Consider the following 16298-nt stretch of genomic DNA (forward strand, 5'->3'; position numbering starts at 1 on the left):
ATAAGCCGATAATCGCCGATATTGTGTTGCGCTGAGAGCAAGATATTGACGATTGCATCTCGACAGGGAATCTACACTCAGAAGAAGTTTGACTCGCAGAGAGTGAAGGAAGAGGTGGTGGATTTCGCTCGATTTAAGTGGCCTTTGCTCTTTTCACGCTTCTATGAGGCCTTCAAATTTTCAGGTAAGACTTACAGAGAATAGTTCACCCAAAAATAAAACTCAAGTCAGTGAGTTGAATAGATCTGTCAGAATTGCGAACAAATCATTCAGAGCAGTTTTGTGTACTGAATCATTGGTTTGAATTAAAAGATCTGACTCAGTTCATTCAAAAATTTAATGTACGTAATTTATCAAGACTTTAAGGAGAACTAGGGCGATATATTTATATATTATTGTTAATATATTGTTATTTATATAGTTTGGTTTTGTATAATTTACTGGTTATCTATTAAAATTATAATAGTTATGTATTAAAATGATTGTATAAAAGTTTACAAACATGCTATTACATGATGGAAATAATATGGCATTTTAGGGTCTGTATTAAACTAAAAATATATTTTGGTAGTTTTATGCTGTAATAGCATATTTTGTATTGGGAATAATATTTTAACAATTAGCCATTGAAAAAAACACTTATCTTTTTTGGCAATCTGAATATTTAGTGGTTCTCCAATATCTACGGTGGTTATGGTCCTGGTCCTTTGGACTTGAGGTGGAAAATTTATGAAAATTAACACAAAATAATTTTAAGACACAAATGGCACCATTTCCTGAGAATGGGTTCACAATTATTTGATAGAAGAGTTTGTATAACAAAGCAAAACTGTTATTAACCTGTTCATTTCAAGTCCAGATATTAAGATGATTTAAATTTAAGTCTGTTCATAATATCAATGTTAATATAACAGACATTTTATATGAGCTTTCCAAAGCTCCTGTCTCCATTCTTTATAATTGCATGGAAAAAAGTGACTGGTATGTTATTCCAAGTTTCTTCATTTGTGTTCCATGGAAGACATTCTTGTTGGGTGAATTATTCTATTAAGTTATTCTTTAAATCATATTTTAAATAATTATTTGGACATATTGATCTGTTAAAGAGTGGTGAAGCTAAACCATTCTTTCTGGCGGGTTTTCACAGGGCCTAGTCTTCCAAAGAATGATGTTATAGTGGCAGTGAACTGGACTGGAGTCTACTTTGTAGATGAGCAGGAGCAGGTCCTTCTGGACCTTTCTTTCCCAGAGATCACTGCAGTCTCCAGCAGCAGGTGCAGTAGCTTATCGAACCAAACTTACTTCATTTTATGTAAGTGTTCTCTATATTGACATTTTTGGTCAAACTTGTGGATGCAGAGGTGGAAAGCTTCAAGGACAAAGCTTCACTCTGGCTACCATTAAAGGAGATGAGTACACCTTCACATCCAACAATGCCGAAGACATCCGTGACCTGGTTGTCACCTTTTTAGAGGGCCTGCGTTCCAGATCAAAGTTTGTGGTGGCCCTGATGGACAGCCATTACCCCGGTGAGCACACATTGACCATAAAGGCAACAGTTGGGTTTAAACCACTGAATTTGATAAGACGGTCCGGCAAAAAAAAAAACATCTTGTTTCTTTTTGTTTTCCCAGCTGGGCAAGACTCTTCGTTCCTGAGATTCTCAAAGGGAGATCTGATTTTTCTGGATGAGCAGAATGGAGAGCAGGTCATGACTTCAGGTTGGGCTCATGGGGTCAATGACAGAACCAAGAAGAGAGGAGACTTCCCTGCAGACAGTGTCTATGTGCTGCCCACTATCACCAGGCCACAGTATGATATTGTGGTCAGTGGTTTTTTTTATTCAATACATTATTTGGACATTCTCAGAAAAAAGTGTGTTGTTAAAAGGAACAACTTTGTACCTTATTTATCCCTAAACGATTCATAGTAGTACCTTAAAGGACCTGATATAGTTAAAGCAAAGAACTGGTTTGACAATATTTCAAACAAAATTTGGAAAAAATGAAGCTCGTTTGGAGTTCGAAACAGCTTGTCAAAGAGAACTCTTCATTTCTTGTTCAGTCCATCAAGGTCAAACGCAAGTAAAAACATCCTGAAGACCTGCTTTATGGTAGAAATTAAAGTTGTAATTCTAGCGACACTGACACTGTTTTTTCATGTGCTGCTTGCTTTAAACAATCTATTGTATAAAGTGATATATAAATAAACGTGACATGACATTACTAAAGTGCCAAACTGCAGAGCTGATGTAAACATATCCACATCACTATGATCAGATGCTTTTTTCAGCTGTTGTTTTCTCGCCGCTATCATTTTTGTTGTGTTTATTTTGTTATTTAGAGAAAAAGTGCACAGCTCATATTTACATATTTACATCTAAACACCACTCCCAATAGCATGGGTGGCATCACTAACCGTCTATCATTGCTCAGATATTTTTAATTTATTTTTACACCTAAGCAAAGAATGAAAAAGACCTTTGCCATAGGTATATTGGGTACATATTACTACCCTAAGGTGATAACATGCTCCTTTTTAGAGTAGACAAGGTACAAAGTTGTCCCTTTAAGTTTTTTTTTTTTCTGACGGTGTATTATAATTACCTTGGAAAACCAATATGCCACATATTTAAACAAAAGAAGGACTTGCGATATTGAATAGCCACTAGACCATCTCATTTCTGTTTCTTACAGACATTGATTACCATGTCACCAGACCAGCGTAAGGACTCAATAAAGTTGACTGATCAGAATCTGTTGGAAAGTGGAGAGAAGGTTCAGCCGCACACTCTAGAGGAATTCTCCTACGATCACTTCAGGTGCTTGAACGCTCTTCAGAACCTTTCCACCCTTTGTTGTGTCTGAATGGAAAAGTACTGTTTTTAAAGTTGGGAAAAGGAAGTATAGTGCAAACAAAAAAGTTTAATTATATTACTAAAGGGTAATAGTAAATAGTAATATTACTAAATTCTTGAAGGGGTGGTGATGGCGCAGTGGATAAGACACAAGCCTTTGGTGTGAGAGACCCGGGTTCGAATCCACTGTGATACACCAATGTGTCCCTGAGCAAGACACTTAACCCCTAGTTGCTCCAGAGGCGTGCGACCTCTGACATATAGCAATTGTAAGTCGCTTTGGATAAAAGCGTCAGCTAAATGAATAAATGTAAATGTAAAGGGTACGAGGGTCAGACACCAAACAATCAATATCAACATCTATCAACCAATAACATTGAAGGATTAATTAAACTCACAGCATGCTTTAAATATTAGCTGTTATAGTATTTCATCATTTTGCACACTAATTTTTTGTTTAATTCTGGATTTATTACCTTTCTGGGTCCTTTCCATCCTCTAGACCCCCTTCAAAGAGCACACTGAGTCGTGTGATCATCAATAAAGGCAGAGGGAAGGATAAAATGTGGTGTTGCACCAGAGAACCACTCAAACAGCCTTTGCTGAAAAAAGTCCTCAACCATGAAGAGCTGTCCCAGGATGCCTGTCAGGCTTTCATTTATATCCTTTACAGTTAATAGTATTACCTTTATAACATTTTAAATGTAGTTCCCTCATTTTGACCCTTGACTCTGTCGTACCTATCATGAAGTACATGGGCGACTACCCCTCGAAGAGAAGCCGTTCGGTCAATGAGCTCACTGATCAGATCTTTGAGGGCGCTTTGAAGGCTGAACCTCTGAAGGACGAAATCTTCTGTCAGATCATCAAGCAACTGACTGAGAATCACGTTAAGTAGGTTTTTTCCAGCTAAAGCTGGCGCAGTGTTTATTCAATGGATCTCATTCATGCAAATGGGTTTTATTGCTAATGTGCAAGGAAAAACCAAATTAGGATAATACACGGCTGAAACTCTCCATAAAAGATTTAGCATATTATTATTATTGTAACTATTATTAATGTACACTTCACGGACAAAAAAAAGCTACTGTTTGGATTTAAATTGGCAAATGTTTAAGAGTCATTTAAGAGGTGGATCATTATTGCAGTGATTATTATATTTCTAGCTTGTTATATGTTTAACAACAGTTCTTCTAACCCTAATCAATGGAATGTGTAGCTTTTCATTTCTTAAACAACCATGTAGGAAGACACATTATGGCCATATTCCAGGATGACAACGCCAAGATTCATGAGACTCAAATTGTGAAAGAATGGCTGGGAAAAAGAATCATTTTCACTCATGAATTGGCTGCTCCTTAACCAGCTCCAGACCTTAAATGCATTGAAAGTCTTTGGGATGTGTGGAGTGCTTGACTCTTGCATCGTCAATACAAGATCTTGGCCAAAAATTGATGCACCTCTTGATAGAAATAACATTACAACATGTTTTTCCACCTAGAGATGCATCAATTTGCAAGCAAGAAACAATAATCACAGCTATAATGATCCAATCTTAGACCCTCAAACATTTGCCTATTTAAATCCTTTTTTTTTTTTTGGCTCGGCAGTGAATATTAAATATTTTAGCATTTAAAAAGTGATTTGAAAATATTTTTTAAATAATAATATTATATTACTATAATATTTGTATGTAACCGATAATATATATATATTTTTTTTTTAATTATATATACTTTCACATTATTATTATTAAAACATAACATTTAAATATATATACAACAGCTATTATTATTGTTATTAGCATAAATATACACATTTTAGAATTTTAAAAATAGTTGTAAAATAAATATATATATATATATATATATATAATTACAAATTATTTACATATATACATAATTTTTATTATATGTAATTTATTTTTTTACATAAATATTTTATAAAATTATTATTCTTCATATTATTAAAATTATAATATGTTTCTAAGGTGACTTTTGCATATGTGTGATTTTATTTTAAATATAATCTTAAATATACCTGCAAACATACCGATAAATTGACTCAGCATGAAAATATTTGCTCACAGGTTACAGGTTAAACAGTTAATGTGGCTGATAAATCTGTAACAGTCTGTCCCCTAGTGGTTAGCCTAAAAATGACCAAAGCTGCTTTATGTTGTCAGAATTACTTGTTTTGTGTGTTCAGATACAGTGAGGAGAAGGGCTGGGAGCTGCTCTGGCTCTGCACTGGGCTTTTCCCTCCCAGTAACATGCTGCTTCCTCATGTCCAAAAGTTCCTGCAGTCCAAGAAACATCATCCAGTCGCGCCAGACTGCATGCAGAGACTACAGAAAGCCTTGCGGTAACTCTCAGCACATACAAACACGCATCTCGAATGTTGCATAGATTCCCTTCCAACATTTTTCTCTTCACGGACAGAAATGGATCCAGAAAGTATCCTCCTCACCTTGTAGAAGTGGAGGCCATTCAGCACAAAACTACCCAGATCTTTCACAAAGTGTACTTCCCTGATGACACTGATGAGGTGAGTTTTAATGTAGGTGTGTGTCTGTTACCTGTACCGTACATTGTTTCCAATATCCTGTGGTGGTAATATTCTCTTTCTTTCTCATGCCGGCTGTTTATTTATGCATGAGGAAACCGAGAGAACGCCCTGTTGTGCTCTGACCTCATTTGAATCCTCCATGCTCAGTTATGTGGTGCTGCTGGAGAAAACGGCGTAAGATAGTCGAAGTGTGAATAGACTTAGTACTCCAGAGACTCACATCTTTTTTGGATTAAATATAGTAGAAATATTATGGCCTGCACTTTTTTATATAAAAAAATATAAATAGACATAGTAAACATGGAATGTAATTCACAATGCAATATAACAAACACCAAATACACAGTTTAGCTACGTATATATGAATCAACGAGGATGGATGGATGGCTGGATGTGCAATAGAAGCATTTACACAAGTGGTCTCAGGCTTTTGGCCCGCAAAATGAATTTCCTCCATAACCCATTGACTGAAACAGTTTCTTTTATTTTCTACTATACTTTTTTCAAAGGCTTTTGAGGTTGAATCAAGCACAAAAGCCAAAGATTTCTGTCTGAACATCGCTGGCAGAATGATGCTCCAATCCTCTGAGGGCTTCAGCTTGTTTGTCAAAATTTCTGACAAGGTGAGGTTACAAAGGTGTCAAATGTCTGTTCAGATGAAATGAAGATGTTCTGTGGGAGTTTATGACACACTAAATAACTCTTTTTTTAGTTTTACTAATTTTTACATCACAGCTTTTTCCTCTCAAAACACATGCCCTGTAGTCAGCAGTTCCCTTTCAGTCGATAACGTCGGACGTAGTCGACGCGACTGAAATGGGATCACGCTAGGGAGCCTATCATCTTCGAGTACTATTGAACGAGCCAATGTAATTGGCGTGCGTGATTCGCATCACACACTCCGCCCCCGCGGCGCGGGTATAAATACGGAAGTGGATGCACGCACTAGTTGCCTTTCGCTTCGGAGCCGATCGTTTGATGTCTCTGAGAGTGCTGTTGTCTACAACGAGCGAGTGTGTCGGTGTTCTTCAGGAAGACTCTCCCAGTGCTGGTGTTCTACAGCGCGAGTGCAGCGGTGATCGCGAGCTTTGAGCTCTCAACTGCTGTTTTAACAGCAACAAATTTCTAAATGTTTGTGTGTGTTGATGGCTGGTTAGAGGGCGGAAAAGTGAGTGCTTCACTGTTTCAGTTCTCTGTTCAGTGTTGCCGCGGTCATTCCCCTGTGTGCTCCGGCACTGGTGACGGTCCTATTTTCTGAAAGAGCAACACGGGTGCGTTTGCGTCTTTTTCAAGATGTCATTCCGCCCGTGCGTTTCTGGGTGCGGTCGTTCCCTGTCTCTCTCTGATGGTCACAACTGTTGTGTCACGTGTTTGGCTTACAGCACGCTGAGACAGCTTTTGTGGACAGCTCATGTTTTCACTGTGGGAACATGACTGTCGCAGTGTTGAGGGCGAGACTCGCCTTCGTTCGCGGAGAGCGAGTCCCCATTACCATGCCCCACCCTCGGGTGCTGTGTGGGATGGGTGACCGGAGGATAGTGTTGGATGTCCCGCCCGGTAACCATTCCCTGTGGGCTCCTCACTCCTCCCTTCCACTGCAACCACTGGAGCCTCCTGTGTTGTCTGCTGGTCCATCTGTAATGGGTGGGCCAGCGGTTTCACTCGGGGCTCCCCTGGAGGACAGGACGCCGATTGCAGCATCGGAGGGTGAGCTGACTTCTAGAGATGATGACTCGGCTGCATTGTCTCCCTCCGGGAGTTCAATGTTGCCCGAGCCGGATCCAGAATTATCAGCTATGCTGAAACGGGCCGCCGAGGCTGCCGGGCTCGAGTGGAACCTCCACCGTGTCCCGTTCAGTCTCGGTTGGAATCTGGAGTTTGGTATCTTGGGGCGGGCCGCGCTGGTTCTCAGCTCGCCGCCCCAGTGCCTTTCTTTCCCGAAATGCATGGAGAGCTTATCAGGTGGTGAACAGCATCTTTCTCTGCCAGAAACTGCCTGAATAGCTTTTCCCCCTCATTACCCTTGATGGAGGAACGGTGAAGGGTTGCGAGGTGTCCCTCCATTGGAGCGGTCTGTCGACCCAGGTGCACCTGTGTCCGGCGGCCGCTGCCTTTTGGGGGGATCCTCGTCTCCCCCCTAAGGCCTGTGAGTTTCGTCCGTTCCGACGGGCAGAGCTTACAAAGCCTGTGGGCAAGCCCCTTCCTCTTGCGTGCCATGGCGTTGCTGCAGGCTAGGGCACCCATGGCATGCACGAGGGTAATCCAGACCGTGCGCTCATAGATGAGCACCGCACTGCATCCGACCTCACCCTCCGGGGTACGGGTGTCGTAGCGTGCGTGATCGGTCTGGCGATGTCCACCTTGGTGGTCCAGTAGCGCCTTCGTTGGCTCAGCCTGGTTGGTATGGCGGATGCGGACAAGGTTCGGTTCCTGGTCTCCCCAATTTCCCAGGTTGGGCTGGTCGGCGACGCGGTGGAGAACTGCATCAAACAGTTCTCTGCCGCTCAAGCGCAGACGGAGGTCATCCGGCACATCCTGCCCCGGTGGCCAGCTGCTGCCTCCACCCGCCGCCGGTGGCAGCTCCTCCGCCTGCTCGTCGCCGTGGGCGTTCTCCGGCCGCCGCTCCGGCCGCCGCTCCTGCTGGCCCTCCGCAGCAGCCTCCACCCAGGCCTCAGCAGGGAGCCGGCCGCAGTAGAGACGCCCAGCCCGCTCCAGGCGCTGCCAAGCCAGGTGGCAAGCGACAGCGAAAGCATTCCGGAGCGGGCCGCCCAGGAATGGATGAGATGCTCTTGGAGTGGCACGATCACTCCCTCCCCCCGGGTGAGGGCCGGGTGGAGCCTTTGTTTGTGTGTGTGTCTGTTCCGCCGCTGGCTCCCTAAAAAGAAAAAAAAAAGAAAAAAAAAAAAAGCGGAGCAAGCGGTACCCACACTTCAAAGAGAGAGCAATTTCATCTGTTCCTGGGTCCCAAGAGGGCCAGTCTGGCGGGTGTGACCCTGTATAGCCTTACACCCCTCAGCTCCCCCTTGGTCGCCAGCAGGCAGCTTGGTGCGTTCGAGGACCCGGTCATCCGCCTTCTCACGCGCCCCCTGCCGCTTGTGGAGACAGGTAAGTGTTGCACAGCACACTAACACCACTCTCTCTACTTTGCTGCCCCACCTCAGGCTCGGCTACCCCGCTCAAGTCAGTGATAGTCATCACATTAGGTGTTGAGCAGACGTGCTCCTGAAAATTCAGTGATATTCATCACACCGAGTGTTGAGCAGTGCTCCTGACTTGTGCGTGCTTATCTTATCCTGCTGGCGAAGGATTTGATATAGCCGCTCCTCCAGCCGGTACGAAGGCCAGTTGTAAACTCGTTCTTCGTGCTACTAGGTGGTGGGTCGTGACCATCTTGGCCCAAGATTGGTCTGCAGCTTTGACCTGAAAGACATGTGCTTCAGATCTCTACCTCCCGCACCGCAGGCCATCCTGTGTGTTGCGTCTAAGGGTGGAGTATCGGTACAGTGTCCTTCCCCTCGAGTGCTCCAGAGCCCGTTGGGTCTTCAGGTCAACTGGAAGAGAGTAATCTCGCCCACGGGCTGAGTATCTCTTTTCTAGTTTTGGAGAGGTACTCGGTCCAAAATGTCTCTCCAATGAGAATGTGTTCAGCTGGTGTTGAAGTGAGAAAGGGTCCCACTGAAAGAACTTTCAGAGGCTCCTGGGGTATATGGTAGTCGCAGCCTTTGGCTCCCTCCATATGTGACCGCTTCAGCGCTAGCTTCACGATCGAGTCCCGAGGTGACCGTGGCAGAGCAGCTCACCCTGTGTGACTATAGTTCATCCCGGTCTGCTGCCAAACCCTCTTCAACAGAGCGGCCATGTACAAAGGGCGTGTTTTAACGGGGGCCTGGGCGACCCCCGACTACACGGGCATTCGTGCCTCGAGTTGTTAGACATTGCGACCGTTGCGCAAGCATGTCACAAACTCACCCGTCACCTCCTCCTTGGAGTCAGACGCTTCTGAGGGCGCCTTATTCCACTCCTCCCGCTTACTCAATCGTGCCGCCATCGAGCCTCACGACAGTTATAGCCAGGGCAAGTGGAGACTCCATCCCCTGGGTCCGGCTGGGTCATGACCATTCCGGGGCCGCTCAGTTGCCCCCCCGGTTTTATTTTTCCGCCAGTGTTTGGGTAAACCGAGCGGACTACCCTTGGACAAACACTGGGACTCAGCGGCCCCAGGGGCCCGCAGAAATGCGTTTAACCCCAGTGAGCCTTCTAAAAGTGACTGCGACTCATGGTCGCCTTGCGCCTGCAAGTCAGTGAAATCATCACTCTTCATGTTGAGCAGAATTGCTCCTGAAACTCAGTGAAGTTCATCGCACTCAGGTGTTGAGCAGCAATGCTCCTGTAGCTCAGTGAGTCCATCACAGGTAGCTCAGTGAATTCATCACACGCAGTGCTGAGCAGAAATGCTCCTGGTGCTCAGTGAAGTTCCTCGCACTCAAGTGTTGAGCAGAAATGCTCCTGAAGCTCAGTGAGTTTATCACACTCAGGTGTTGAGCAGTAATGCTCCTGAAGCTCAGTGAACTTGTCACACTTAAGTGCTGAGCAGAAATGCTCCTGTCGCTCAGTGAGGTTCTTCGTACTCAAGTGTTGAGCAGAAATGCTCCTGAAGCTCGGTGAGTTTATCACACTCAGGTGTTGAGCAGGAATGCTCCTGAAGCTCAGTGAACTTGTCACACCCAAGTGCTGAGCAGAAAATGCTCCTGAAGCCCAGTGATCTTCACATGTTGTGTTGAGCAATGCTCCTGTCTTTTGCGCCCGTCACTTACACCTACGTGCCATGTCAGGAGAGGAACAGGTCTTCATAGTTGCCCCTTATTGGCCCAACTAGACCTGGTTCCCTTCAACAGCCTTCCTGACTTCCCCTGGAAACTCTTTCGGGGACGGGGCACGATGGCACACGCGTTCTTCCCCCGGAGATTCCGGGCGGTCTTACATCTGAACGCGGAGGTTCAGGTGGCTATCACAAGAACATGTGATAGTTACCATCACTTCTGCGAGCACCCCCTAGAATTGGGTAGCGTGCTTACGCCTTTAGAAGTGGAACCTAGTCGTTGAGTGCGTCTTCTCTCCAGAGGAGATCCTGAAAGCTTTCGATCACTTCAGTGCTCTCTTTCCTGCAAAATGGGTTGCAGTAGGCTGTTTTCCTTCACCCTCAAAATGATGTTGCCTCGGTGTTTAAACGACGCTCATCGTGTTGCAGAAGTATGCAGAAGCACGTTCTGGTCGTCAGGTTCCTGAGGAGCAAGGTCTTGTAAATCCTTGTGTCCCTCTTTATCCTCTTGGGCCTTGTCCCTGGTGCGACTGCACTGCAGAGACCGCCCCTGAGCCACTGCAGGCAGTGAGTTAAAAATTCTGTTATATCAGTTCTCCTGCTCGCGTGGTCTCTACTAGAGGGTAGGGACTTGCTCGCTTTCGGTCAACGTATTGTGCCTGGAGTCTGGGCCGGCTAACTCTCACAAGCTGAGACCCCGGCTCGGATTGTGCCCAAGGTTCCTACCTCTCCCGTAATAGGAGCAGGTGGTGAGCCTGCAAGCGCTGCCCTGGAGGAGGCAGATCCAGCCCTGGCTTCTCTGTCCATTCGCTTGGATGTGTACAGAATGCAAGTCATAGACCTCAGACCAGCTCTTCAAGTATCTGTTGGAATTCAGCAGAGAGGGAAGGCTGTTTCCATGCGAAGTTGCACTTAGTGCTTGCCTTCATTTCGGCAAAGATCCGAAATGCAACATGTCCACTTAGGTGTTGAGCTCCTCTATGATGAGTGTAAAGTGCTCCGCCTGGGCGTTGACGATATACTTTGCTAAACAGATTCTAGAGTTGGGGGCTGGACGACACCTAGTTGAACCGCTGCTTCCCGTGGGCTCCCTTCTCATGAAGCCAGTTTCACCGTGAGCCCGGTTCAAGTGTCGGCTTGCTGCGCCATTCCCCTCCTATGGACTGGATACGTGCGCCTTTCTACTCCAGTTGAGTTCCCTTAAAATTGAACCTTGTTGAGTTCCTCCACACCCCTCCGACGTCGGACGTGCGGAACGTCTGGTGTTAGGCCTACCACTCGTAAGCAGTGTGGAACCTGTGTTAGGCTGGGTCCATGTGTTGCGGTCCCTTCGGTGACCCCATATGTGTATTCTTCCACGATACGGCTCCCTGCGGTGAGCCCGTGTCTTCCCTCGGCAGAGTCTCTCTGCCGTCACTGTCCGGTGTGTCTCCCCCCGTCTTAGGCTGGAGCCACCCCAGTGACATTCCATATGTTAGACTGCCCGGTTTCCGCCCAGTTCATATGTGTATTCTCCACATTTCCTCCCTCGGGTTGGATGTGGCTTCCGCAGCGTCCCTTCCTTCCAACGTACGGGGAACGCTTTCCCAGTGGTCCTGTAGGAACAGCAGTGACTTCCCTGGCCTAAGCCCTGTCCTTCCCCGCCTTAAGTTTGCGGGGGCATCAGGAGGCTTTGGTTTAGGCACTGGAAGGTGGCAGCGTTAGTGGCGTGTTCAATGGTTGATCCCATTTCAGTCGCGTCGACTACGTCCGACGTTATCGACTGAAAGGGAACGTCCTGGTTGCGTATGCAACCCACCGTTCCCTGAAGGAGGGAACGGAGGACGTAGTCCCCTTGCCACTACCGCTGGACCACCGCTGACCCCGGGTTACTCTCGGCTCCTCAGCGAAAAGCAACTAGTGCGTGCATCCACTTCCGTATTTATACCCGCGCCGCGGGGGCGGAGTGTGTGATGCGAATCACGCACGCCAATTACATTGGCTCGTTCAATAGTACTCGAAGATGATAGGCTCCCTAGCGTGATCCCATTTCAGTCGCGTCGACTACGTCCTCCGTTCCCTCCTTCAGGGAACGGTGGGTTGCATACGCAACCAGGACGTTATTCATCAGTACGAGAGTATTATTAATGTAGGACGTCTTATAAGTACTGGCTTAAAACGTTTCAGGTGATCAGTGTGCCAGAAGGAGATTTCTTCTTCGACTTTGTTCGACATCTTACAGACTGGATTAAAAAAGCCAGAGCTGTGAAAGATGGTGATTATGTTTATTGTTCATAAAAATGATCAATATTTTGAGTGTAAAAACTATGAGAGGTGTTAATGCTTCGGTTCATTCTGTAGGCACAGTTCCTTCACTGACCTATCAAGTGTTTTACATGAAGAAACTGTGGACCAACACCATTCCAGGCAAAGATCCCATGGCCGACTCCATTTTCCATTACTTCCAGGTGGAAATCTCTCTCTCTCTCTGTACTCAATCTGTGCATACAGGCTCACTTTCAAATCACACTCTTGCTTCTACATAAACTCTTCTTCAGGAGCTCCCAAAGTACCTGCGTGGCTACCACAAGTGCTGTCTTGAAGAGGCTTTCCAGCTGGCTGCGCTGATTTACAGGGTGAGGTTTGAGGAGGACAAATCACAGTTTCTCAACTTCACCAAGATGCTGAAGGAGCTCGTTCCTCAGGACCTGATCCGTCAGCTGTCACCCGACGACTGGAAACGGGTGAGTGAGCAACAGTCCTACTTCAAACGTTCATTTATGACAAGTAAATGCTGTGAATGTACATGCCTTTGTTTCTTCTGCAGCCTGTCGTCACATACTTCAATACCCATGCAGGGAAATCTCGAGAGGAAGCAAAACTGATGTTTCTAGAAATCATTTATAAGTGGCCAACTTTTGGATCTGCCTTTTTTGAAGTCAAGGCAAGTTTGTCACAATGTGATGCAATGTTGATTTACCTAAATGTCGGGCAAACAAAATTAAATTTTCCTAAATTATAGTATTTAATTTGTTATTGTTTGTAAAATATACTATATCTGGCTTGATGATGTTTGATATTCGTCCACAGCAATCCTCAGATACAAATTTCCCAGAAGTCCTTTTGATAGCGATCAACAAACTTGGTGTTACTCTCATTGACCCGAAAACAAAGGTAGGTTTACACTGCCCAGTATAATGTAAGGTAAATAAGCGGTATCTTTAATATATTGTTATTTTAGCCTAAAGTGCAAACTTTACTACATACACTACTGTTCAAGTTTGGGGTCAGTAAGATTTTTTATTGTGTTTTTGAAATGTCTTATGGTTTTGATTAAAAAGTGAGTAAAAACAGCAATATTGTGAAATATTACAAATTAAAAGAACTGTTTTAAATTTTTATACATTTTAAAATGTAATTGAATTATATGATGGTAAAGCTGAATTTTCAGCATCATTACTCCAGTCTTCAGTGTCACATGATCCTTCAGAAATCATTATAATATGCAGATTTGGTGCTCAAGAAACATTTCTTATTATTATCAATGTTGAAGACAGTTCTGAAAAAAATTCTGATATATTTTTTCAGGATTGTTTGACTGTCACTTTAAAACAATTGAATGAGTCTTGATTGTGTATTAATGTGTATTAATTACTTTTTTTTTTTATTGAATGACCCCAAACTTTGGAATGTTTTTTTTTATGGAATTTAATGTATTTTATTTTAGCATTTTACTCATTTAAATATTGATGTTAAACTTACGTTGCTGTGACATAAAGCCAACTGCCATTTTTTCCTCAGTTGCGTCAACAACAAAACTTTTATTATATACTTTTGTAAAAACCCTTTGGATATTGTTTGAATGGCATTTACTCATTTGTCTGCAGGACATTTTGGGCATACATCCCTTCACCAAAATCTCTAACTGGAGTAGTGGACATACCTATTTCCACATTACCATTGGTAACCTGGTTAGAGGCAGCAAACTGCTGTGTGAGACATCACTGGTGAGTCAGTCATGCCTTACTTCAGTGCTTCCCAACCCTGTTCCTGGAGACACACCAACAGTACACATTTCAAACTCTTCCTGATTCAACTCATCTGATGATCAATCCTTTTCAGTTCTTGGAATATCTACTAATACGCTGATAAGGGAGACATCCAAAATGTGCACTGTTGGTTTGCCTCCAGGAACAGGGTTGGGAAACACTGCCTTACATATAATACTGTGGTGGTACCATGATACAGTGATGGTATCAGATGATAATACCATGGTACTTTTGTGACACAAATGCTCCAGCTATTCCATTATATTAGATTTATAATTGTACTTTGCTGTGTGGTTAAATAATACAGTATTTTATCGTCCGACTATCCTCACTATTCACAGGGATACAAGATGGATGACCTTCTCACCTCTTACATCAGTCAAATGTTGACTACCATGACCAAGCAGCGCAGTTCACGTGGAAACCAGTAGCACGAAAGGCTTGGAATAGGCAGTTTACAGAATTCTCACTATTTCTTAGATCCATAATTTTGATTCATGAGAATAAACTGAATCTGCTTTTAGTGTTGTTACTTTTTCAAACTGGAGCCTTAATTGTAAATTGCGAGTTTAATTTATTTTATAGCATTTCTCTGTATTTTAATGTCAATGAAGGACATGTTTCATTGACAGTCATAAAACTTGTTGCCTTTAAGTTGTAAGTCCTCATATGGTTTTTATTCTGACACCAAATTAAAAGTCAGTTAAGTCAGATCAAGTTCCTGATTGCAGTTATTCAATTTGTGGATGATTTGCACATCTCATTTTGCCAATTAAATGCATTATAAATATTTAGAAATGTTGCGGTATTTGGGTTTGCTTCTTAGCTTATAAGACTTCAACACTTAGTTCTCATCCTAGTCATTTTAAAGCACTTTTATTGGTACATAAATGTCATTTTACTAAATCAATGACAGCAACATTTAATTCAGTCTAAAAAGATCCTCTCGTTACTTTTTCTGAATAGTATTTCTCTTCCTTTGTAAATCTTTGACCAGGTATTGCAGAGATATGAATTAAAATGTATTTTATAAATTAAATAATCTATATATATAATATATAATATATATATATATGGTCATAATCATTAAACTTTCTGCACAATATATTTAGGATAAATGGTTGAATCTTTAAACATAGTTTAATTTATTTATTCTTTTTTTATATATGCAATAGTTGGTAACACTTTACAATAAGTTTCCATTAGTTAATTAAATTAGTTAACATGAACTAAGAATGAGCAATACTTTTACAGCATTTATTATTCTTAGTTCATGTTGATTTAAATTTAGTTAATGTTGATGTCATTTACTAATACATTATTAAAATCAAATGTATGTGTTAACATTAGTAAATGAACTGTGAACTGAACTAACAATAAATTAGTGTATTTTTATTAACTAGCATTAGCAAAGATAAATAAATACTGTAATGTACTGCTCATTGTTAGTTCATGGTAGTTAATATATTAACTAATGTTAACAAACAAGACCATATTGTAAAGCATTACCCATTAATTTGTAATTGGACATTCTAATTTTATTATGTTGGAAGCTGCTGTTTATAAATAAAACAACATATATGAGATGGCTTGGCTATTTTAATGAGGTTCATGTCATTTGTTATTCTCATTGATCAATGATTTATGATCATATGATCAGTCATTTGACTGTTAGATCACTTGAATCCAACATGTGAAACCCTATTTAGTTTTAAAGTAGGTCTGTTCACTAAACAGAATAATTATTAAATGTATTACTAAATAATAATAATAAATGTATTGTTTATATACTGGTATTATAGTATTTATTAATATTTTGAATCAGCTTGTATTTTTATATTTTCCATTTTGATTTTAGTTTTAGTCTTTTGTATGCACTTTTGTCATTGTTATTACTATTGTTTGTTTTTATTTTGCTTGAATTTATTTTTATTTCATTTTTATTTTGTCATTTTAGTGCTTCAGGTTAAACATATTTTATTGCAGTTAGTTGCAAAAAAGGAACATTTAAAAAAAAAAATTCAGC

General features: G+C 42.5%; 1 protein-coding gene across 2 annotated transcripts in view; it reads left to right on the forward strand.

The window, feature by feature from the left end:
• The window catches only part of myo7ab (myosin VIIAb), a 42000-nt gene extending 26930 nt beyond the window's left edge, over positions 1-15070 (forward strand). For both annotated transcript variants that reach the window (XM_077233059.1, XM_077233058.1), the window contains 17 exons: positions 67-184; positions 1148-1274; positions 1360-1529; positions 1635-1825; positions 2697-2821; positions 3360-3517; positions 3598-3751; positions 5066-5221; positions 5299-5404; positions 5935-6048; positions 12411-12498; positions 12585-12691; positions 12782-12967; positions 13051-13167; positions 13314-13397; positions 14111-14230; positions 14614-15070. In XM_077233059.1, the coding sequence (XP_077089174.1) occupies positions 67-184; positions 1148-1274; positions 1360-1529; positions 1635-1825; positions 2697-2821; positions 3360-3517; positions 3598-3751; positions 5066-5221; positions 5299-5404; positions 5935-6048; positions 12411-12498; positions 12585-12691; positions 12782-12967; positions 13051-13167; positions 13314-13397; positions 14111-14230; positions 14614-14703 (2211 nt within the window). In that variant the 3' untranslated portion in view covers positions 14704-15070. The remainder of the gene's footprint in view (positions 1-66; positions 185-1147; positions 1275-1359; positions 1530-1634; positions 1826-2696; positions 2822-3359; positions 3518-3597; positions 3752-5065; positions 5222-5298; positions 5405-5934; positions 6049-12410; positions 12499-12584; positions 12692-12781; positions 12968-13050; positions 13168-13313; positions 13398-14110; positions 14231-14613) is intronic.
• Positions 15071-16298: the final 1228 nt, after the last annotated feature.

This window comes from Siphateles boraxobius, unplaced genomic scaffold (genome assembly GCF_051911475.1).
Source record: "Siphateles boraxobius isolate OS27281-9 unplaced genomic scaffold, OSU_SipBor_1 18, whole genome shotgun sequence".
In the NCBI taxonomy this organism is placed as follows: Eukaryota; Metazoa; Chordata; class Actinopteri; order Cypriniformes; family Leuciscidae; genus Siphateles; species Siphateles boraxobius.